A 15383-nucleotide genomic window follows, 5' to 3' on the forward strand; every position below is an offset into this window, starting at 1 on the left:
ATTTTACATTATTTAAAAGTATGAAATAAAAGATAATTTTTACATACAAACTCTTCTCATAACCTAATAAGATGTTATAAAAATAAAATCATTATGAAAGTATTGAATGCTAAAATAAATAATGTCTCAAATATCATTATTCATCTGTTTTGCATAATTGTGAAACATTTATATTTTACATAATTAATAAAAAAAAAGCATTATACACTAAAAAATGTTTTGAATAATTTGTCAAATTAATTAGATTTCTCATAATTTATCAAAAGTATACACTAAAAAAATGAGAAAAATAGGGAAGAACAATAAGACCTCACTGTTAATCATAATGAGAATCCATGAAGAGAAAGTGGTCCAACGTAAAAGCACCGCCGTTACGTATGCGGCGAACCGATTCTCTTTTTCTCTTCTTCTCATCATTTGCCACCGTCACGCCACTCTCCTCCAATTGCAACCATGCTCCTTCCACTTTTTCTTTTCTTTTCATCATATAAATTTCTCACAAAATACACTTTCTTATTCTTCTCTATTTTTCTATTTTTTATATTTTTCTTATACTCTATATATTTCAACGTGATTGTGGATTGCTTTATAGAGAAAAAAAAGTCAATTAAAGATCTTCTTGTTTTCTTTATGTGCTTTCGTGTTTGAAATAATTTCATAATATATTTTCTTTTCATTTTCGTTCTTGGCTGTTTGACTTGTTTATGTTTGTTGGCAAAGATCTAAAAATTTAAAATTTTGTGTCTTGTCTTAAGAATGCGATTTTTTTTTAAAGACGGTTATAATTGTATTTTGTTGTGTTAGTGTATCTTGATATGATATGTTATTATGATTGATGTGTTATAATGTCTGTTAGATCTCCAATTGATTAGGTGTTAAGAAATTTGATTTGGAATTTTTTATATAAAAATTGTGACACCCTGAATTATCTCATTTTATTTTATTTTTTTATCCCATGTTAAACTCCTTAACATCTGTTTAATAAATGAGACCTTAATTTCGATTATTTCTTACATGCGTTTTCGTACACGTTTCCAATTATTTCATAGTGTAACGATAATGGCTTTACCAAGTTTTGCCAAGTCACAGTTTGAATCTTATTCGTGGTCTTTTTTATGGCTAATGGATCTATGAATATCACGAATTTTCAAATTTCAATTCAGAATTTTGACATGACTTTAGAAGGAATTTTTTGTCTCTTTTTTTAAAAAAAAAAATCTGAAACTAATACACAGGAAAAAAAAATTACGTTAACCCTAAAAAATATTAATTTTTTCTTCAATACCCTTAAGATAAAACAATAGCAAAATACATTGAAAAAATATAGAAAGTAGTATATTTATGCAATGAATGTGCAGAAACGCATGCAGGTTTCAATTGATTTTACTGTTATCTTAAAAAGCTTTTTTGGGATGGGTGAATTATAATGGTTGAATATTTGTCCGAAAGCAACCAAAATAAAAATGTGAGTCTGCAATACTCTTCTAATGGAAGCTATAATGCAAATTCTTGAACTGGAAAGTGACCCTTTTGCTGTCTCAGTGCACCATCACGTTGTGAGAATAACAACACTTATCATTATACTGTTGGTTATGCGCATGAAGCAACAGATCAAGCGTAAAATTCATTCCTCATAATTATCCACTGCAATTTTCCTTCCCAGTCAAACTTTCTCACTTACAAAATATAAATATATACACATACTATTACTGTATAGATAAAGGGGCCTAGATCGGGCCGGATAGTACCTGTGACTTGGCGTACAATTACTGATGTGTCGGTAATCTCCTAGTTGCTTCAAGTCTCCTTCCTCAAATGTTGATGCTCGGTCAGTCGAGAGTTATCTGCAAAAGATGTTTCGATGTTCAAATAAGTACTATAGTTTTAAGAGTGTGTTTTGGTCAATGGGAAAAACTTTCCTTACTTCTTCATGAAGGATCTTATTTATATACACTTGGTTATGGACCCTGGCGATCATGGGTCATGTATCAGTTATTAAGTGACATGAGTTGAGGTCCTTTAGTAATAAGGACATGTTTCATTCCATAATTAATTCATCGGAGATATTTTTCATGTATTTCAGAATATCATTTATGACTCACGAAATACGGTTATAACTCACAAAATATCGTTATGACTCACTTATTGCATATTTTATAATATTTTTTTGACCCGGTGAGTTAGTCACCGAGACCGACACTAGTTCATCGGGTCCGACACATATTTTTCACCCACAAAGACATATATGAAACCTTAGACACTCCTTATTTTTGTGGAAAACAAATTGTCCTGGCACCACTGCAATTTTGCTGATTAACTTTTGTCAGAAACAAATTTGATGGATAGAGTATGAGATTGTTCCATTCTTTTCTATTTATCACTCTTTATATATATAGAATGGCCTATAGAATAATAGTCCATCATTGTGTAAGAGAAGGAGGAAGTTTGAAATTGTAAGAGAATGTGTGGGAAGTTGTAGGCTTATGGATGGTGATGTGGAGAGATTGTGTTTGAAGAATTAAAAAGTTTGGAGGTGATTAACATGTTAGAAAAGGAGGAAAGAGGAGATATAAGAGCTAATGATGAATCATGATGTATTGTGTGTGTGTGTGACAGATGAGAATAAGTGGATTTGTTGCAAGGGCCAAACAAGAGCAACAATAATAATGTCAGAAACAAAACAATCTCTAAAAGAAGACAAGGACACCAAACTCTAAAAGCCAAAACCAGGTTCACAAAGTGGTGAAAAATGTTAGATGTACTATGAGTCATTATTTGAAAATATTCCATGAGAAAGGGGCAAAAAATCAAGGCCCTTGTTATTATGATCACATGGATTGGGGACAAATAGATGCCTTCATGAAGGGGGAGAGGGAAAGACTGACACAAATGCAATTAACCCATGAATATGAGCTTGTCATCACGTGAAAGATGCTCTTATTTTGGTAGTTGGATGGGAGAATTTGTCTAAAGCTCTTATATAAGGTATCTTATGTTCTCTGGATCCAATCAAACACAAAGTTTCCCTTCTCTAACTTTCTTCCAACTCAAACCAAATTGCCCTCTTCACTGAACCTATTGTAAAGTTGAAGCTGACCTTCAGTTAATCTAACCACTTTTTCCTCATGAAATCACCAATCAAGAATCTATCAAATTTATACCATTACCTGTAATATCCTAATGTTAAATTTACTTTTACAGATTGTGCAGATCTAAATTCATAGATAATGTTGATTTGTTTTCTGTAGTGAGAGGATTATTATTACTAAACCAGACACATAAAAACACAAGTTGTACATATTATATCAGTAGTTAACAAGAAAGTTTTGGTCATAAAATTAACCAAAATCAGTGACCCTTTTGTTTTGTGAAGAAAGCTAGCTTGATAGAGGTAGAAAAGTGTGAAAATTGGGCAAGTAACTGTTACAGATACCATTTATTGGATTCCTATTTCAAGAGTATCTGCTGAAAATAGATTATGCTTTGCTTTGGACATAAAAGTTTGGAGGATTGGTTTGGCAACTAGCTACAGCTACCCTTCCAGAAACCACTAGGTCAAGTAACCCCTCACCCACCACACCACCTTGTCTTTGTCACCAAGAATCAAAATTCCATATTTCCCACTTTGTTTCCACCTTTATTTTTCCTCCTTGAATTGACCTAATCAAATACTTTGTTCTGAGTTGAAATTTGAAAGATCCTTGCAACTCATGATCCAAGACCCCCTTCTTTTCCAATTCCTTGCTATCATTACTTTCATTGGAATAAGGATTCCCCTTTGACTGCTTTAGGGAATAACATAATAATAACCAAGCAATATCAGAAAGCTACGCCAACAACAAAATTACCATTCTGCACTTCACCATTCTTGGAAATTTTAATATCTCACCACCTCCTTTAGTACCATTATTTTAGTTCACACTTCATTACTGTTAACTTATTTTATACCTAGAAAAAACAAAGCACAATTGTGCACACATCTCAAATGGAAAGGTCACTTATTACACTACACTCCTTCTGCTAAAAATTATTTAGTCTGTTTTTACCCAATTTTCCCTTCCCAAAAGCACATTGATTTCAATAGTATCATATTTGACCCTATAATTAACCTGTTAATTAAATGTGCTATATCTATCTGATTGACTAGTTAGTGTCATCTAAGCTAACCTTTTGCATTAAAAAAATAATTTAAATTTATTCCATAAAATAAAGTAACCCTTCTGCTTAAAGTTTAATCCTTTTCCATTTTATAAAGAAGTACTTTTATAAGGGGGGAGATTTTTTTTTAAAAGTTTTAAACTTTTTAAGATCTAATGAATGAAAATGGTGTTTTTAGGAGATGGGTAAATAAGGGATGTGGTGAGGATATAGAATTGTTATGAGGGTATTTTTGGAAATTGGGGTGAATTGTTTGTAGGTGTGGATTCTTTGATTGTAAGCATCCGACAAAAGCAGTGGAGATGCGGGAAACCGGAGGGAACAATTCAAACTGCATGGTTAAGATAAGAATAAGATATTATTATTAAATTCAATAACAATTATTATATTAAGCAATGAATAATAATATTAATAAAAATAAAGGTGTGAATCTTAATAAATAAAGAAAAAAAGGGGGAATTTGTGGAGGGAGGGAGATTCTTAATTCTGTTGAAGATAACTGGAATCTAACGGTTGTAAAAGGTTGTCTTTTTGAGCAATAAAAAAGCATTTAGAAAAAAAAACAGAAACAAAAAAGGAAAAAAGGCATCTTTCTGCTGTGTGCAATGTTCCAGACGTAATCTGAGGCAATATCGAAAGTGGGTCCACTGCAAAATTGGATTCCTTATCCCTAAACCGTGTTGAGATTGGCCCCAACCAAACACGCCCTAGCGCGTGCACCTCACGTGCCATGTGATTTTTACTTGGAGGTATCTCTGGCCAGGCTGGCATGGATTAGGATTATTCCACACCATCTTTCTACAACTTTCATTTTTATCTACAGTTACAAAATAGTTTAATATGCATAATTGTGTACGAATTGTACATCCTGAAAAGGAAATTAGTTCAAACCCTACTCCCATCTAACTTCTGTAAGATTCTTTTTTCCAAATTTAAACACTCTTTTGTCTTCTCAAAATTCTAAACATTCCCACTTCTTTATCCTTTTAACCTTTTTCAATTTCATAATTAAAAAAATTATTTGGTCTCAATTTGGGTTGAAATCAAGAGAATAATTGTTTTTTTTTTATCGGTATACGTGTCCTCTCTTCTCGTTGAGATGGTCTTTCTGCTCTCCTTTCACTCCCTTGCTTCTCGTCTTCGTGAACTCCATGCTCGAATGATACCTGCAAAAGACACTTCAACGTTCAAGTGAAATTTGATATTCGAAATTCGGTGTTATTAGTATTGAATGATGATGTACCTTATTCTTTAAATCTGTGTCTATTTATATGATTATCATGAATCTTTTATTATTGGATCGAATTAAAATTTTAGATTATGATTAAAGATGTATTAGCTAATGTTCGATCACTAATGTATCATGTTAAACTTCTCTTTACACATAATAAATTCATTTTATTAGCTCCAATAATTCCAATTGTTCAACTAGAAAAATTATTATATTCACAAGTTCAATGCAATGGTGAAAAAAAAAAATCTATTCATCAGAAATTATGGGCAATGTTTTTTTAAGTGTAAGCCAGATACATATGTTTCTTTTTCTTTTCTGGTGGCATCTAAAATATCATGGTGAATGTACAACATTGTATATTATTGCAACTTACCAAACTCATCAATCAATGGCAGACTAATTCCTGAAAATATCTTGGTGATTTGATTATGAGATGTGACTTATTGTTTTGAAAATAAAAAACTAGGGTTTAAATGAATGGAAGTAGATAAGAGTCAAATCTATGGTAGGACGATATAAAATTTTATCAAATGCCATGATCAAAAAGACTCTTCTGTAAGTAGAATAAATAAATCAAGTTTTTGCTTTAGAGTTTTATGGTCACTTAAGGATTCCCAAATTTTAAATTTTGAAGATGATAATTTCACTTTCGTGTTATTCATTTATACAAAACTCAACAAATTATTATTTAGTTAAAATTTGGTGAAAATCTAACAAAAATTAATCACTAAATAATTTTTCAGGAGTTGTTACCTTTTTTTAAGATGACAATTTTATTGTGCTGAATAGACATAATCAAGTTATTTAGACAACATTAACATTAGTATCAAACACATTATTCAGTGTCAAAGTTTCATATGAAAAGAAACTTAAACTCACCAAAATCAGAACCAAGAATACTTTAGGGAATAGTTTTCAACAACCTTCAAATACATCATTTTGACCTTCATATTTTGCCCATTAATCGTTTAAAAAACACAAAAGAATATTACACGATTTCTGAAAAAATAAAATAAAAATTAAAAAAAAGTGGTACATCAAACATATTATTTCATTACCAAAAAAAAAAATGAAAAACGTATTTCTCAAACACAAATTATCCATTTCTCTAACATTTTGTTAAATTCAGAAAAAAAAATTACATAATATTGTGAAAAAATCCTTTCTAGACTTGAAAATGACTCTGATACCATGTTATGGAGTGAACTTTGATCATAACTCAACTCCATAAAACCAACTCACAAGATTGAGGTTTACACCCACTTATATACAATGAAAGACTATAATTTCTAGTCGATGTGGGATCTCCAACAACTTCTAGTTTGATGAGAGAGATTCTAGTGTTTTTCTTTATAGTTTGAGTGAGTATATCACTTATATGAATTATTATTATTTTACTTTTACAATATTTTTTAACATTATTATAAGATAGAAGTGGAAGATATTAAATAGTATAAAATGTTGTTATTAATTTTGTTATTAAAGGAGATAAATTAGGGTATTTTGGGACCACTAAAGGATTAGACACCTTGTCACCATTTATCTTTATTCTCTGCGTCAAAGATTCTCCAATATCGTTTTAAAGATTATTCTTTATCACTCACATTTTTTTCAAAATTGGTTCCAAAATAGTTAGCTAAATATTATTTGTTAAAGGAAACTGCTAAAATAAGTTGCATAATTAGAAGTCAATTAGATTATTAATTAAGAGACTGAAAGATAATTGTTCAAGAGATAATAATCATTTTTTAATTAAATAGGTATTCACTGTTTATATACGAAAGTAATAACTATTGCAAGGATAAAAGTGATGTCAGAAGAAGAGAACGCATTTTTCTATTTTTAAAAATATATATGCTCTGTGCATATAGTTTGTTAAACAGCACCACAATTTTTCTATTCACACGTGGTGACTTCTTAAAAGGTAAATTAAATGAAATTTTAATAAATATTAATTTAAATAAATAAAAAATTTAAAAGTGTTAATTATATATTATAGTTATTACATAAATATTAATTAAGTAATATATCAATGATAAAATAAATAATACATAATGGATACCTGATACCTAAAGTAACTACTTGGATGTTTTGTAATGGGTGGAACATTTATCTTGACTACTGTAAAAAATTAGGTTTAAAATTTCTCATAAATGCATGTGCAGTAAATTTGTTAACTTATGTTTTATTTATAGAACGTATTTTCATTGGTATAATAGATTTCTATCTATTTTTTTTAAAATATTTACAAATAAGTATAGATTATTTATGTATTGTTTTTGTTAATATATGAGTTTTAGTCTAATTTTTCTATTTTTTTAATTTTTTTTTAATAATATACTATCATTGAGAATTTTTATAAAAATAATAATTAAATATACATTCATATTGAATTAAAAGATAACACATTAAGCATGTGCCGGTCAATTACGGTTACTTTGAAAAAGTATGAATTGAAAGGTGAAAATATTTGAATCCATGACTTATTAAAATTTACTTATTATTCAGCATCTTCCTTATATTTACATAATATGGATATGAGCTAAATTAATTAATTTGAAGAGATTAAGGTTTTATATATATGAATAATATTGTATTTAATTGAGCATGAAAATTGAAAAAAAACAAAGTACACGTGTTGGAATCTCCATGAACATATATTATTCCAGCTTTGGTAGGCTTCTCCTTGGAAAAGCAGATTATTCTTGACTTAAATTAAAACCAAGATGCAAATGATGGTTCTTTCTTTGTTTTTGACAAAAGATACAAAATAGTTTATAATATCGTATTAAAATAACTTATCATCATTTGACTGGACCAAACTATTTTTGCTCATTCGCTGTAATGCAACATGCTATATTAAATATTCAAAAACAAAATAGCTGAATCCTATTCTTAAAATAAATAAACATTATTACACTTTTTTATGAGAGAGATCAATAATCTAAACTATGAATTGAAAACTACATATAAAAGTGAGACAAATTTTTTAGTTTTTATATTTTTTTTATTGGTAGTTGGGTTCGCATGATACTTGTAAGTCTGGTACTCGATCAGAGTCTATCAACACAATTAAATTGAGTATGTCTAAATAAAATATTAACAAGACTAATTAATGATTAAGTTCTATGTAGATCGAGGATCATAGAGACGAGGAGTAGAAAAACCTAAGAACTAAAAGAAGATAAAATGTGATTTCTTTTTACTTCCTTCACTTACCCTTTTTCGATTTTACAAAGAAAGCTTTTCATTTTCCCTCTGAACAAACTAGGTTCATTGTGAACTCAATTGATTGAGATAACCTATATATATCATCCTTAGGATCAACACTAAAAAGGAAGAAGAGAGAGTTTCAAAACACACTCATACAAGTAGAAAAAACCAGGAGGAAAGAGGATTTTGTATAGAGTGAAAAAGTTACTCCCATAACAAAATGACATGTTGCAAAATGCAGACCTACCCATACTGAGAAATGATACAAAATATCATATTCATCCAAAAAATGGAAAGTTTGCCTTTCAAATCAATTATCACAATCTCATAAACCCTTTTTAAAATTTGAAACATTGATCTCAATGGTGTGAAAATCAACTAATATCTTCCTTAGAAGGCATACAAAGCTTAACCCAAATTTAAAAGATTAAAAATATATTATACATAAAATATTATCTCAATTATTGTAATTTCAATTTCAAGAAAAAAAAAGAGAATCTTTAGTTCCTACATAACAAAACAAAAAAAAGTTTGAATGAGGGAAAAAGTATAATAAAAAGAGTTTTATAAGAAAATAAAGACGTGAATTTAAGATGTAGAAAAAGAATATTTAGAGATTAAAGAATGTTTATGTAAAGTTAGGAAATAATAGTGTTGTTGAGGAAAATAATAATAATAATAATAATAATAATATTAATAGTTTTGGGAAAAAGAAAAAAAAAAGGTTTAGAGAGATGTTGGATTAAATACGCGAGGACCCGAAAGTGACTTTTAAAAGGTTGTTCGTCGTCGTTGCTATCGTCTATTTTCCACAGAATCTTGGCCTTCTCAATTTTGCCTTCACATCGAAACCACTTTTCTTATTTTCTCTTTATTATTCGCAATTCCACTTTCTTCCATTTTCGTTCCTATTTATTTCTTTATTCCTTTCCTTCTCTCACTGTTTCTTCATCTTCTTCTTCTTCTTCTTCTTCTTCTTCTTCTTCTTCAAACAAAATCTGAATCTGACCGTTCACCACACAACACACACACGATCCAATGGGTTCGGTTCCGGCAGAACTGAGCTTGGATTTGAGACCCTCCTCTGTCCCCAAAACCATCACCGATTTCCTCCGCCACCTCTCCTCCGCCTCCGACCGCCTCGCCACTCTCCACGATTTCCTCGCGCGCTTGGAAGACGAGCTCCGCAAGATCCACGCCTTCAAGCGCGAGCTTCCTCTCTCCATGCTCCTCTTAAACGACGGTTAGTTCACTTCCGTTTCCTTCTTTTTTCCTCTCGCTCTCTTCTTCTTCCTCTTCCTCTTCCTCCCAATTCACACTCCTTTTCTTTCTTTTTTCCTCTCCGTCGCAGCAATTTCACTTCTCAAGGCGGAATCGCAGAAATGCCGGCCGCGTGATTCTCCGCCGGCGTTGGAGGAGTTCATTCCCTTGAAGAAGGAGCATGATCGTAACGACGGGAATAACCATAATGATGATAATGACAATGATAACGAATGCAGGGATAAGAGGAATTGGTTGAGTTCTGTTCAGCTTTGGAATAACACTACCACTAATAACAATGCATCCGATCGGAAACAGCAGCAACAACTTCATAAATTAGAAACCAAGGTAGAATAACTAAACCACGCGAAAATCTTGATGCACTTGGTTGTGTTGTGTTGTCTGTAGTTCCAGTGTTGCTTTTCCTATCCCAATTTGACTGGAAATCATGTAATTCTGTGTGGATGAAAACGTGGTTTATTTATGAAGCGGTTTTTTACGCAAAAAGGGAAAGAAAGTAATACGTGGATGCACCGAGATTTTGTTTCTGATTATCCTTGTTCAAGCAATCAGGGAGTAATGCTAAAGAGTGTTTTTTTTTTTTGTTTGTTGGTGATGACAGAAAATTGAAGAAGGGCAATCTGTTGGTGAGGATCCTTTTCAGTCGTGTAGCAATAGAAATGGAGGAAGAAGGGCGTTTATGCCTTTCTCTAGGCCCTCATCTTCTTCATCTTCTGTGCCGGTGGCAACAATGGGCCTGGCTGCTGCAACCAAAGAAGAGAAGGAAGAGAGTGTTATGAATAGGCTTTGTCTTCAGACCCCTTCTTCTGTGAAAGAGGGGTGTGGTTCAAGGGGATCCAGAAGCAGTTCCAACAGGGCTGTTTCTTCTTCTTCTCCTCCTACGGTTCACCCCAGTTTGAGGGCATCATCGCTTCAGCAGACTGCCAGGAAGCAGAGGAGATGCTGGTCCCCTGAGTTGCACAGACGATTTGTTAATGCTTTGCAGAAACTAGGAGGTTCTCAGGGTAAGAAGTTGATTTTTTTTATTTGTTTGTTGTTTATTCAATCTTGGTATGGAATTGAATTTTGATCCATGTATATTTCACTTTCTTAAACTAGAAATGATGTTACTTTATATTTCTGATATGGGCTTTCATAATAAAAGACTCAATTCTAATCAATTTGGAAACAATAGGTTAGTAGAAAAATCCAAGAATTTGATGCTGGAATTTGTTAAAATTATAGATGTTGGTTGAAGTTAGGTAGTGTTTGTTCTGTTAGTTCACGTGTAAAGTTGTTACTTAAAGTTGGATCAGGAGACAGATGCATAGGAGTTTACATATGTCGTATTATCTGTCAATCAGTAGGTTCATTAGGCCAAAACTAAATTATTCATCACGACATGTTATATTGAAGCTTGTTTGGTTAATTTGTTCTGTCAATTGCAGCAGCAACACCAAAACAAATTAGAGAGCTGATGCAGGTTGATGGCCTGACTAACGATGAAGTGAAAAGCCACTTACAAGTGAGTTTTTAGCATTTTCTTGGTCCTTTTAACTGCTTATTAATTGTTTGGTGAGGAGGCATTGGGGAAAAGTTTGAAGCTAAGATTTTGATGTGTGATGAAGTTTGGATTGGAATTGATGATTTGGTTATGTATGATTGCAGAAATACCGACTTCATACGCGGAGAGTTCCATCAGCAAGTGGTAATCAGCCAGTTGTGGTTCTTGGAGGTTTGTGGATGTCTCAAGATCAGTACAACGAGTCCTCAAAAGTTAGCAGTTCAGGATCAGGTTCTCCTCAAAGTCCCCTTCATTTGACTGCAGGGTCTGGAGGGGGAACATCCCCAAGCATGGAAGATGATGAAGATGCAAGATCCGAGAGTTATAGTTGGAAAAGTCATATGCACAAACCTGGAAAAGTTGATGTATAGGATACCACTCTCCACCATGAATTTTGCAGATAAAAGTATACATGGGAGGAGTTTTACAACTACATAAGAATAATACATGATACATAAAAAAAAGAGGGTCAAAGAAAAGAGGCTGTTGGAGTTTTTGAAGGCTTTCTATACTGAATGAGTTTTGATATGAAACTCCAAATTAAAATATCCTTTCCCTTCACTTCAAGAATTCGTATCATAAAATTCTTTCATTTCTTCTTTCTGTGACTTTCTGTGACGAAAACTCTCTCATGCCCAAGAACAAATTAATCACTCCAATATTTGTTTGGGTGGACATTGCCTTCTCTATTCACCCAATTATTTCTTTCTCATACTTTTATTTACGCAAATAAATTACTTCACAAATTTCAGATATATATTTCCATAATCCTTCCTTTTCTCCTCCTACATTCTTTTCACCATGCTTACTTCTCTGCACAAAAACTTCTCTGCCATTTCAATACTGTGAAACTGGCTGAAGGATATGTTTTTTCAATAATCTTAATGTTAAAAATCATAACAATAACATAATTTATTTGAATAAGAACTTAATACAAGGTAGAATTGCATGAACTGATTTTCAAGACAGAAAATTTGATTATTTCTTAAAACAAATAAGCACCCGAACCGTGTTCAATAATTATATAATTTTGATATAAAATATAAATGCCAAAGAAAAATAATCAAGGCCTTCATCAGCTAATTAACAATAAAATTACATTTTTGAGCAATAATATTTAAACTACTTGTAAATTTTGTATGTTTCTAATTTTTAAATGAATAAAAATATAAATAAATCACTATTCTGGAGGTGCAAATATTATGCTTAGCCTCATTTTATGGTTTGTTGATTTTATATAGTGGTTGTTTTTCATGACTTTATTTTCGTCAAGCATATTAAAGTATTCTAATTTGGCAGGCAATAAATTACTTTTTCTCATGGTCAAAAATTGAAGGGTTTTTTTTTCTCAAATATAATTTCTTCCACTCAAATAAATCTTGGAATCCAACTTAACATATAATATTGGAAAATGTCAAATAATTCAACTCAAACCGACGTACGTTAATATAAAATATATAGTTAATGATGAAGTAAACAAATATTAAAATTAAGACTTTAATTAAGGTTTTTCTTTCACAGTGCATGGAAAAGTTATTTTTTTAATGCTGTTTAAAGTTTTAATTAATTTTGCTTTTCTGTTTTAGTTTTAGCATGTTAAATTTGTTTCATGTTTTAGCATATGAAACCTAATAAATGAAGTTACACGCGTCAAACTCTTGGAACTGTTTTATTTGTTGTGTTCCTTCTTCATTCATTTGCATCTCCCTAAGTCATCTTATCTTCTATAATTATTTCGTGTGTCATTATCTCTCAGATACTGTATCCAACCTCATTAATGATGGCTTCTTGTTATTTTTAATTTAATAACAATTCTAATAAATTATTTAGGTTTTTTCATTGGATTGTGTTTTTTCGATCGATGTTGGAATTAAGAGAATGATTGTCTTTTTTTTCATCGGTTGGTCTATTCTTTTTCAGTGTAAACTCCTCGTACTTCTTTTGTCTTTCTACCTCTCTCTCGTGAACTTGAAACTCAGATGATACTTACAAAATGTACTTCGATGTTTAAGTAAGATTTCGGTATTCGACACTCGATATTTTCAGTGTATAATGATGACGTACATGATTCTTAAAATTTGTGTCTATCTATATGATTATCATGGATCATTTGTTATTGGGTTAGTTAAGAACCTGTTACCTAATGTTTAGTTGTTTGATTAGTCTTGCTAATTTTCTTAGGATATAGTGGTGTCAGTCGATCTGAACTGGGCATTAAACTTCTATTCCACCGTCGGGGTCCTGACGAGTATATATTCAAATAGTTTTGTTTAATATTGTTTATTATAATTAAAAGTATTATTTAAAGAAAAAAATGTTTTAATTTGTATTTGATTGCAGTGAGTATTTGAATTAGTGAAAGGCTTGAACTTGAAACCTAACCCTAGTATCCCACATGGGAGAAAAAAAAATGTTTATGAATTATGAAGGATGTAGGTTCATGCATGACAAAAGAGTCAGTTTCAGAAACAAAATTATATAGTGGAGAATCTTGCTAAGAAAATAATGAAGGACCCCACACTGATATTCATTCATAATTATGGCATGCATTGGGTGTTTGGTGAAATGCGTGAGTGAAAGAAAATCATAGAATCTCTTTACACCTTCTAATTCTAAACCAGGTTCAGCTTATCCAACCAACCATACCATAATTTTAAATATATCTTCTTCCTTTCAATACAACAAATGCATACATTTTTATCTAACTACATCACATCTATTATCAATCTTGTCCTTTTCTTTTCTTTTTTTCTCTCTAAAAACAAAAATATCTATTTCAATTCAAAATCTTATTCTAAAAAAAAAAATCTTTGGTCTTAATTTTTCCCTATCTCTCTATTCACATACTTAAAAACAAACTTTTTAAGTTATGCCATATGATGCTCTCATTGGTGCTTCTAATTAATATCTCTTTTTTATATAATAAAATTGTATTTGATTTTTTTATGATTGTATATATTTTAATATACCCATTTTATGTCACTTTGGCCTTTTTATGCCATAAAGTATATTGGGTTACAAAATAGTAGTACCATAAATATTTCTTTTGAACTTTTATGCATATGATGATTATATATAGATCATATATAATATTTTTTTTCCACTAACAACCTAACTTGCATTGTGTTACATCTTAGTTTTTATTTTATTATACTAATTCCAAATATTTAATCTTAAAAGATGTAACATCATGAACTTTTACCCAACAAATTATTTTAATTCCCAATATTTTCAACCAAAGTTATAATTATATAATCCACCTTAAACTTTATTTGTCAGGTAAGAAAAATAAGTGACAATTTCGGGTTACAATAAAAAAAAAACATATTTAAGGCTATATAACCCACATGTCTTACACCTGTTCACGTGAAAATCTTAGGGTTTTCAATTTGTCTCCCCAAAAGTGAAATTAATTTAAAGTCAACTAATTAGATCTGAGAAAATCTTAACAATATTCTCTTATGCACAGTGATGAATAGTATAAACTGAAGAATGAGCAATGACATGGAAGATAATATATATATAGAAACATGGTGTGTGGTCCTAGAAGAGGAAGAGAAAAAGATTTGTTGAAAAAGATTTGTTAAAAAAGATTCTGTGAAAGAGGAGAAAAGTGGTGTTTTTCCATGTTCATAATATGAATGGCATGATTCATGAATATGTATGAAAGAAGGAAAAGGCCAACCACCTCCTACCAATACACAATCAATTTTCTTCATCTTTTCACCTAATTTTCCTTCCTTCCTTCTCTTCTTTCTTTCTCTCTCTGCAATTTCTTCACAATCTTTTGAATAAGATGGAACATGAACCTCCAGACAAATTTGTTCATAACCCTTCTTTTCTATAATAATTCCCACAAAATCATAAAATAGAAATAATTTTATAAACAAAAAATAATTAGTTGTTATAGTAACTAAATTAGAAACCATTTTAGGACTAAATAAATTTTTGGTT

The 15383-nt window shown here is 30.9% G+C and overlaps 1 protein-coding gene across 2 annotated transcripts; it reads left to right on the top strand.

The window, feature by feature from the left end:
* The first annotated feature begins 9359 nt into the window (after positions 1 to 9359).
* Positions 9360 to 12028, top strand: LOC137808762 (transcription factor HHO6-like). Of its 2 annotated transcripts, none has more exons than XM_068610029.1 (5): positions 9360 to 9848; positions 9957 to 10213; positions 10488 to 10890; positions 11314 to 11390; positions 11534 to 12028. In XM_068610029.1, exons 1-5 carry the CDS (start codon positions 9644 to 9646, stop codon positions 11798 to 11800), a joined length of 1209 nt encoding a protein of 402 aa, XP_068466130.1. In that variant the 5' UTR covers positions 9360 to 9643; the 3' UTR covers positions 11801 to 12028. The 2 variants fall into 2 exon arrangements, with proteins under 2 accessions (XP_068466130.1, XP_068466131.1); XM_068610030.1 differs by having other exon boundaries at positions 9406 to 9848; positions 11317 to 11390.
* Positions 12029 to 15383: the final 3355 nt, after the last annotated feature.

Source organism: Phaseolus vulgaris, chromosome 3 (assembly GCF_000499845.2).
Source record: "Phaseolus vulgaris cultivar G19833 chromosome 3, P. vulgaris v2.0, whole genome shotgun sequence".
Lineage (NCBI taxonomy): Eukaryota > Viridiplantae > Streptophyta > Magnoliopsida > Fabales > Fabaceae > Phaseolus > Phaseolus vulgaris.